The sequence below is a fragment of the Dendroctonus ponderosae genome, unplaced genomic scaffold, assembly GCF_020466585.1.
Source record: "Dendroctonus ponderosae isolate FM_Combo_2020 unplaced genomic scaffold, Dpon_F_20191213v2 Dpon_F_20191213_9, whole genome shotgun sequence".
NCBI lineage: Eukaryota > Metazoa > Arthropoda > Insecta > Coleoptera > Curculionidae > Dendroctonus > Dendroctonus ponderosae.
Genome location: NW_026019116.1, coordinates 8,785,420 through 8,793,284, shown reverse-complemented (window position 1 = coordinate 8,793,284; position 7,865 = coordinate 8,785,420). Strand labels below are relative to the sequence as shown.

The 7,865-nt window shown below is 46.9% G+C and overlaps 4 protein-coding genes across 6 annotated transcripts in view; 3 read left to right on the top strand and 1 right to left on the bottom strand.

Moving 5' to 3' along the window:
- LOC109542221 (TP53-regulated inhibitor of apoptosis 1) overlaps positions 1-3,951 on the top strand; it is a 14,031-nt gene extending 10,080 nt beyond the window's left edge. The window contains exon 3 of one of the 2 annotated variants that reach the window (XM_048669965.1): positions 3,879-3,951. The gene's annotated coding sequence lies outside the window, so the exon portion shown is untranslated. Of the gene's footprint in view, positions 1-1,991; positions 2,075-3,878 lie in introns of those variants that run through there. The other variant, XM_019911356.2, reaches the window with a different exon arrangement.
- On the bottom strand, positions 1,090-3,863 carry LOC109542207 (protein germ cell-less). Its single transcript, XM_019911335.2, has 7 exons — positions 3,165-3,863; positions 2,887-3,107; positions 2,637-2,788; positions 2,285-2,582; positions 2,020-2,221; positions 1,748-1,966; positions 1,090-1,688 (listed from the first exon to the last, which is right to left on the bottom strand). Exons 1-7 carry the CDS (start codon positions 3,299-3,301, stop codon positions 1,493-1,495), a joined length of 1,425 nt encoding a protein of 474 aa, XP_019766894.2. The 5' UTR covers positions 3,302-3,863; the 3' UTR covers positions 1,090-1,492.
- Positions 3,921-5,299, top strand: LOC109542210 (cytochrome c oxidase assembly protein COX18, mitochondrial). Of its 2 annotated transcripts, none has more exons than XM_048669963.1 (5): positions 3,921-4,317; positions 4,369-4,540; positions 4,604-4,876; positions 4,934-5,041; positions 5,092-5,299. In XM_048669963.1, exons 1-5 carry the CDS (start codon positions 4,049-4,051, stop codon positions 5,260-5,262), a joined length of 993 nt encoding a protein of 330 aa, XP_048525920.1. In that variant the 5' UTR covers positions 3,921-4,048; the 3' UTR covers positions 5,263-5,299. The 2 variants fall into 2 exon arrangements, with proteins under 2 accessions (XP_048525920.1, XP_019766897.2); XM_019911338.2 differs by having other exon boundaries at positions 4,928-5,041.
- On the top strand, positions 5,197-7,126 carry LOC109542201 (ADP-ribosylation factor-like protein 13B). Its single transcript, XM_019911326.2, has 4 exons — positions 5,197-5,732; positions 5,785-5,945; positions 5,995-6,274; positions 6,331-7,126. The coding sequence occupies exons 1-4, from the start codon at positions 5,695-5,697 to the stop codon at positions 7,049-7,051; spliced, it is 1,200 nt and encodes a 399-aa protein (XP_019766885.2). The 5' UTR covers positions 5,197-5,694; the 3' UTR covers positions 7,052-7,126.
- The last annotated feature ends 739 nt before the right edge of the window (positions 7,127-7,865 follow it).

Genomic DNA, 7,865 nt, shown 5'->3' with positions numbered 1-7,865 from the left:
CCTCCGCCACCCCCTCCAAGCATAGAGCCTCCACCACCGCCCCCGCCTCCTAAACTGCGTGCCCTGCGTGCGACATGTTCAAGTTCGATTGGTTCTACAATCTGGGCCTAAAAAACCTCATTTTGGCTCAGAAATCAAGTGAGTAGATGTTTGCTTACCTGCGCGCCTTCTACCAGTTTGTGTGCCCCGGGGGTGGCATGAAAAGCCATTAACACCAAGCACACTACTTTTAGGTAAAGCATCTTGCAAGGGTTTGACTGAGTGCGACCTGATTTATTTATATAGTTTTTGAATATTTGATTATTGATCTATGATCGATGTTAGTCTGGGGGCATATGTGAGTTTTTATAGTAGATTGTGTCGGTGGAGGCAAGCAGTGATTTGAAGCCACTTTCAAAAGCAACTTGAGGCCCTCAAGGGCTGCTAAAGGGGTCGGAAATGTGGAACCATCCCAGCTTAGGAAAGGTGGAAAAAGTTTAATAGAACGTCAAAGTTTTGCGGATACTTTTGCTCCTCCTATTAAACGTTATTCTAGTGGAACCACTTATCTGCTGATGCCTTTTGAGGGTTCAAAGATTATCAAGTCCAATAGTTTTTACGCTGCATTGCACTAAAAGTGGCGTGTGTAATGTTTTCTTCAATTAATCAGAGCATTCAATGGCTTGTTTGTTTGGCGTCCAGATCTCAACTTTTGAAAAACTTTCCAGTTCAGATCCACCAGTTATTATTTTATTATACATAATTTAGAAATAATCATCCAAATACGACCGTGTGCTCAATTGGGGATAGTGGCGTTTCTCCTTCAGCCGCTTAGAGTCCAATTGGGCGATCCTCTTGATTGGAGGTGGCGGTTCGAAGACGATCTGCGACCAATTGAAAATGTGAGGGTAATGAGCGCGCTGCTTCCGCAGCCAATCATGCTGCGGGCTTTGTAGGTAGGTGGAGCCCTGGTTGAACACGCCCAATTGATCTGGATCGAGCGCCTATCAGCGGACAAACGGAAAACCGAGAAAAATTACCTTGAGTATCGGCCATTTCGATGATTTTTGCTGAAAAAATGACACTTCTCGCAGGAAATCAGACACTAGCTGGTATCAAATGTATATTGATTAACATTGCTGAATGTTAGTGGTAGAAAATACATTTAGACTTACACCTAACTTAAGTAACTTTGAAAAAACACACAGAACATAAAGGCTACTATTGGAATAAAATAGTAGTTCGCAAAAAGTCCCAGTCTAAGCATATTAATTGAATCGGTTATGGCACTGCGGTGAAACTGATTGAATACTGCAGGCGTTAAGTATGTGCACATTCTGTACATTTTATACATAAAAATACTCTATATAACTATACGGATGTGACTAGGTATTGAGGTTTGGTGCAACCAATTAGCTCCAAACAGGGAATGCGCCATCCACATGTAAACGGCTGAAGTGGACAGCCGCAGCTGTCCTTGTCGAGAATTCTTAGGCTCTTTGGCGGCCCACTATCAGTCATCTTTCTTCACAGACTCTTTCTTTTCCGGCGCGATGAAGAGCATATTTGCAGTCACGATAATCGGGTAAACCACTTTGTCAAAGGACATCACTGGCACTTCTTGGCCTTTGGCGAGGCTCAGAAGCATGATGTTGGACTCTTTACTGTAAGTGATTTGTTTCTGCTCGTTCAACCGAACCACTCGAAACCTGCAAATGAGTGTCCAACAGTTAGCAAAAATGGAGCTGACTTTGAACTCTGCTCTTACAATACGGCGACGTTCCGCTGGGTCTGAAAGCTGAGCAACTGCTCCAACTCAGACCGGTGGTTGCGCCTCACGCTCAGCATGTTGTTCTCTAGAGCCACTAGCAGGTCAACGCCGAAGTAAAACCCGGTCCAACGCCAAACGTGCCGTTCTGCCGTTAATACAATCCGCCCACATCGCACGCTCTGCTTAAGGAAGTCCGCTTCCGAGACCTCCAAAGGCCTAAACAACACCATTTTTGTTGCAGGAAAACAGTTAAAAGCCCGCGAAATTACCCCTTATCCTCGTTGTGGTTCACTCGCAGCATGTTGTCCCATTGCTGAATCACCACCGTGTTCAACCAGCTCTTCGGAATGATGTTGTCGCCAAGAATCAGCTCGATATCCAAATGATGGTTGATGAGGTTGGGAATCCGCAGTTCCTGGAACACGTTGACGAACTGACGCCCTTCCGGCGTGTGCAGAAACGGCGTTTTATCTGCATGTTAAGTCACAACTACTTAAAACCAGATCATAGAGTATGAAGAAGTGAGCTGTTTACCTGGCCGCTGGCTGAAATATTCAGCGACCGCAGAAGCGGTGGGTTTGGATTCCTCGGGATGGTGGATCAAATAAACCCAATGCTTCAGCATCACATAGAGAGAGCACTCGGTCTGGATCGTGCAGAGGTCGGGCTGCGCCATCAAAGTTTCCATCAGGGACACGGGAATGGTACGCAGATCTTCATCAGACTCCTGGTAGTAGTAAGGCATCAAGTTCACCAAGAACCATCTAATGCAAGCGTCCTCGAGCTTCTTGTCTCCGTATAGGCAGGCGGCATTGTAGTAATCCAGGCATGTCTGCAGTTAAAAGAGCGTTGACAACACAATGGAACGAGTGAGCTAAACAGCCACCTTGGGGTTGATCGTTTCCAACATCAGTTCAGTGCATTGCTCGATCAAACCATCCAATTGGAACATGGTGGCGGTTGCCATGATGGGAAGCACTTCTAAGGGGTTCAGCACCACTTCAGCCTCGTACAGCGACCCGAAAACCACCTTCAATGCTAGAAAGATTCACATAAAAAAATGGAAAAAAATCGATCTTGCGATAAAGATTCAATTCAATTAATCCCATCAGACCAGGATGTTGGGTTAAACATACAGTCCTGCGTGATCGCGGGATCAACCACGTCAATTGTGATGTACTTCTGCGTAGTCTCCAACCAGGAGCCCCCAAACATGCTGCCAAAATAGGGGCTCTGGCACAGATACACTCTATGAAGGTAGTACTCTTTCCCCAAAGCACACACTGTTACGTCCGAGTTCTTGCCCTCGACGAAAAGGGCCTGGTAGATGTACTTGGCGGTGCATGACAGCTTGATTCTGAGAGAAAATTGTCGCTTAAAATGCCGTGCAAGCCAGGAAACCATGTTGGCTTACTTTTTCGGGGTGTGCAAAACGATATCAATAACCTTATTCAGCTCGTCCTCCTCACTCTCCAATCGCTTCCTCTTCGTGCCACTGACAAAGTTAGTCATCGTGTTCAAAATGGCCTGGGACGAGAAGTTGGACCCCATTCTAGCCGCCGTACTAACAGCAAATGCACTTTCTGACAAACCGCCCCAAGCAATGTTTTTCCAGCAGCCTGATTATGCAACTGGTTGTCTCATTGGCAATGAGGAGAAATTGAATAATTAACAACTGCGGTCAGTGAACACTTTCTCTGTTGTTTGCACACACTCGTTGGGTTAGGACCATTTGTTAACATTGGTTGTAGACGGTGATTGAATGGGGCAAAACAGGCCAAAAGAGAGTGAAGGCAACGAGGTCAAATGGGTAGTTTTTCCCGGTTTTAAGCCCCAATTTTCCATGCACCGAACTATCACAAACAAGCTTTCCCCAGAAATCGCACTCATGATCTGTCTGTCAGAAATGGGTCAATATAATGCCTGCTTGCCACACTGGGCGCGAAAACTTCATGTTGCTGATTTTCTCCCGCTAAAACTAGCTCAGTATTCAGCGGTTCAGTCCTAATTTGTACCGTACCAGATTTGGCCATATTTACGCACATCAATTAAACCCTCTTCTCTTATTCACAGACCATTCAATTACAGCCGAAGCTTAATTTATTTAGTAGCAGTGATTCACTTGCAGGTGTTCGGCAACTGCGCCCACCTACGGACAGTAAACATAACCATACTTGTCTTTATCTATGAACATAACCTCCACCTTGTGTCATGGATGGACAAAAATAGTCAACACCCGATTAAATCCAGTTCTTCCGGAATGTCGTAACATGCACCCCTTGGCTTTTGTTGATCAACATGCTGAAAATAAATCGCCTTATTCCGGCCGCCAGGGATTGCACAAAACTCCAGCCTCTAATATATCCCGGGTTGAGTGGGGATCGCCAGCGACGCCCCATGTCATGGCAGGCCTCCGTGCAGTCGATCGCGGCCACGCAGGCAGGGATTTTCAAGACAATCTCCGAAAGTGCCCCAGTGGAGTGTTGCCAAAAGTATCTGCTGTATGTGCACGAGGTTTCTGGGCTGCCCTGGTGGGCCAGCTTAGTGATATCCACCGTAGCCGTCAGGTAGCCCCAGTGTTCCAATGAAGCCCCATTGCCCCAACCTCTTGGTTACAGATCAGTAGTTACGCTGCCGTTGGCTGTTTACCAGCAGACTATTTTGGCCAAGCTGGAGAATCTTAAGCAGGAGCTGCCGGCGATTGCCGAGGAGCTGAGGCATGAAACCAACGTGGCAGTGAAGCTGTTCAAGTGGGACGAGAGGACTGCCAAGGCGGCGTTTAAGGCTACAGTAAGAGCGCAAGCAACTCTAATGAAAGGGGGTTGAGAGCTAACCTGCCTGTTTAACCCCTAGATGAAGCAGCAGTGGAACCGGTTGGTAGTGAGGGACAATTGCCATCCATTCAAAACCACCGTGCTGCTGTGGTTCCAAATACCGCTTTGGGTTTCGCTCTCAGTGAGCTGGCGAAACTTAACGTATATGCTGCCCGTACCAGATTTGGCCGCGCAAATCACCTACTCCGAGCTGGCAGTGGGCGGGTTTGGCTTCATCCCCAATCTGACCGTGCCGGACGCTTCCTGGATCTTCCCAGTTGCACTTGGGGTGGCGAATCTGGCCATCATCGAAGTAAGCCCGCGCGCAAAGTGCCCACCAACTACTGAAAAACTGGTTGATTAGTTGCAGCTTCTTTCCAGAACGTCGGGGCCCAGATCCCGCACTCAAACGGTCATCACCAACGTGTTTAGAGTGTTAAGCGTGGTAATGGTGCCTATAGCGGCTTCAGTACCTTCGGTAGGCTCTGGGAGGCTCAGAAGCGGCTTGTGCTAAAGGGGTTGTTTCAGTGCCTGGCGCTCTACTGGACCACATCCAGTGCCTATGGACTAGTGCAGAATCTAGTGCTGTTATCCCCGAGGGCTAAGCGGCTGTTCAAGGTGCCTGAGACTTCGGTGGAAGTGAAGGAGCCCTACAAGTTAATTGTGACCAATTTGAAAACTAAGCTAAAACTCTCTTAGGACGTAAGGTAATACAGAGTTTATTCAAGATGAAAAACGCGTCATTATTATTTGTGAAATTTCACCTGAAAGTTTCCTCGTTAATCGTGAGAGGAAAGTAGATTTATGACAGGTAAATGAAAGTATTTGTTTTTGTCCTGCGGTTGCCATAGTAATTGGTTGATTGGTTGCACAAAAGTGAGCGAATTGTCACTGAAACTTCAACAAACAAGTTTGTCAGTGGCAACTCTTACCTTGACACTGTTCCCGTGGTCAATATTGAGAGGATTTCGAGCCCTTTCCGGCGTCGTATTGATTATTTTCCTGCATTTTCCTCTTCCTCCTCGCCTGCGGCCGCTGGCTTCACGTGGAACTTGAAAATGTTTGTGTTGATTGCAAAACTCATCAACAAAACATAACACTCTCTTCGGCCATGTCCTCGCTGCTCCTGCTATGGGAAACCACTGTTGCCAGGAAAGTCAATTAAACAGGTAATCATCCTTAAGGTTTATGTTTTTTAAATACGCTTTAACTGGCATTTAGACGAAGGCTGGCGCTGCTTCTTGTGGGGCTGGACAATGCAGGCAAAACGGTAGCCGCTAAAGGCCTGGCTGGGGAGCCCATAGACTGCCCCATACCCACCATAGGGTTTTCCGTGATCGAACTGAAGCATTTGCAGTATGATGTGAAGATTTTCGACTTGGGTTAGTCCTGTGGGGTGAGTTTGGGGCGCTTAATGTTGGGCTATTTCAGGCGGAAGCAGCAACATCAGGGCCATTTGGTGCAAGTACTTTGTCGATGTGCATGGCGTGATATTTGTGGTGGATTCATGCGATGAAACGCGCTTTCATGAGGCCCGTGGCGTTCTAGAAGAAATTCTGAGCAGCGACAAGATCAGCGGAAAGCCGCTGCTGATCCTGGCCAATAAGCAGGATCAGGAGGCGGCCTTGGATGAGATCGACCTGATCGAGTGCCTGCATATTGAAGAGCTAGTCAACCGCTACGAGTGCCCCGCTTTGGTTCAGAGCTGCTGGTAGGGAGTTTTTTTAAATAAACAAATCCTCTAAAATCTCCTTTTTAATTGAACAGCGCCAACTACAACAAAATCGACCCAGGAATCAAGCAGGGCTACGAATGGATTGTCAACTACGTGGACAACAACTACGAGCTGCTTAACAGGCGCGTGCAACTCGACATCGTCGAGCAGGAGATCAAGGAGAAGCAGGAGATGTTGGAGCGGTTGAGACGCATCAAGTTGGAGCGCGAATCGCGCCTCGGTAGCGTCGACCCCAACGCAATCCAGACCTTTTCCGAGTACGCCTCCCAAATGAACGGCGACGCCGTAAAAGACGCCAACGACCTGCAGATGGCCGACTTTTACCCGAACCCAGAAGAACCCAAAGCGAGCGACCACAGCACCTCCAGTTCCATTACGTTCCCGGAGGTTTACTACGTTAACAGCTTCGGTGCGGAGCGGGAGCGTCCTCAAAGCGCTGTCCAGATCGTAAAGCGTCAGCTCCAGATGGGCGCCGAGTTGAGGAGGGCGCAAAGCGCCAAAACCCGCCGGAACAAAACGGCGCCCGCCGATCCGATGCTAAACCGCGAGTTTATTCCCAGACGACCGTCCAGGAGCCACGCTTTTACTATTAGCCAACCAGACATGGGGCCTGGCGGCGATTGTTATCCTCCAGCGGTTTACCATGGGGAAGTAGAGGCACGATTTGAGCTGAAGAAGTTGAATGTGAAGCACCCCGCGCGGTTCAGTGGCGAGGATGGCCAGAACGGCATGTGCGTTGTGAATGTGGAGTGAGGTACTGATTTAGTGTTTAGTGATTTTATATTTTTGTAAACGTTGAAGGGGGTTTACTAAAAAAAATTGCACGAATTTTTCCTGTCCTTTTCAATATTTTCTCCAACTTTTGCTTAAAAAAAGCAGGAATTTTTTTTTCTGGTTTTTTTAAATTTTATACAGAAATTTCAACCATTTTTTTCAGTTAATTAGTTAATTTTGCTACTATACCAACATATCTCGTTCCCTTTTAGACATGTTCGTTCCTTCTCGCTTTCATTATCAGGAGAGTTTTTTTTTGTTTGCCCGGCGCAAGGGCGGATCTAAGGGGGTCATGACACCCCTCCCCCCATTCAATTCTCTATCCAACGATGCCAAAACGAATTCTGTGGCTCGAATGGTTCTTGAGAAACCTCGAAAAAAGCAGCGTCATGTTCAAGTGGATTTTGCAACTCAAAAAAAAACCGCGCAAATCTAAAACTTCTTGAATTCAAGCATTTTTTGAGAAAACTGTCAACATTTCCTTATCGATGGTTCACTTTCTAAAAAGGCCATTTATTTCTGTCTTGAATGATGTACACATGAGCGTTCTTGCTCATTTTGCCTCCGAGATATGAGCAAAAACGGGACGGAAAACATGGAATTTTGGCATAATCTTGCTCCAAGTGTCTGATATTCAAATTTTCCGATGATTTTAAATATGAAACACAAAGAAGCTTGCAGATCCAAAAAGTAACAAACCACAGAACAGACCCCCATAGGGGGGATATTTAGAATAGTCAGTCAACTGTCTGTCATCTGTCCCCGAGTCACAAAGGTCAATTTCAGCCGCCGA

Bases quoted from the DNA above. Each gene is read 5' to 3' on its own strand.
- LOC109542201 (XM_019911326.2), top strand. From the start codon at position 5,695: ATGGGAAACCACTGTTGCCAGGAAAGTCAATTAAACAG. The intron at 5,733-5,784 runs GTAATCATCCTT...ACTGGCATTTAG, and splicing joins CAGGAAAGTCAATTAAACAG to ACGAAGGCTGGCGCTGCTTC. The intron at 6,275-6,330 runs GTAGGGAGTTTT...TTAATTGAACAG, and splicing joins GCTTTGGTTCAGAGCTGCTG to CGCCAACTACAACAAAATCG.
- LOC109542210 (XM_019911338.2), top strand. From the start codon at position 4,049: ATGCTGAAAATAAATCGCCTTATTCCGGCCGCCAGGGATTGCACAAAA. The intron at 4,318-4,368 runs GTAGCCCCAGTG...TCTTGGTTACAG, and splicing joins ATATCCACCGTAGCCGTCAG to ATCAGTAGTTACGCTGCCGT. The intron at 4,877-4,927 runs GTAAGCCCGCGC...CTGGTTGATTAG, and splicing joins CGAATCTGGCCATCATCGAA to TTGCAGCTTCTTTCCAGAAC.
- LOC109542207 (XM_019911335.2), bottom strand. From the start codon at position 3,301: ATGGGGTCCAACTTCTCGTCCCAGGCCATTTTGAACACGATGACTAAC. The intron at 2,583-2,636 runs GTGGCTGTTTAG...TTTTAACTGCAG, and splicing joins TGGAAACGATCAACCCCAAG to ACATGCCTGGATTACTACAA. The intron at 2,222-2,284 runs GTAAACAGCTCA...CTTAACATGCAG, and splicing joins ATATTTCAGCCAGCGGCCAG to ATAAAACGCCGTTTCTGCAC.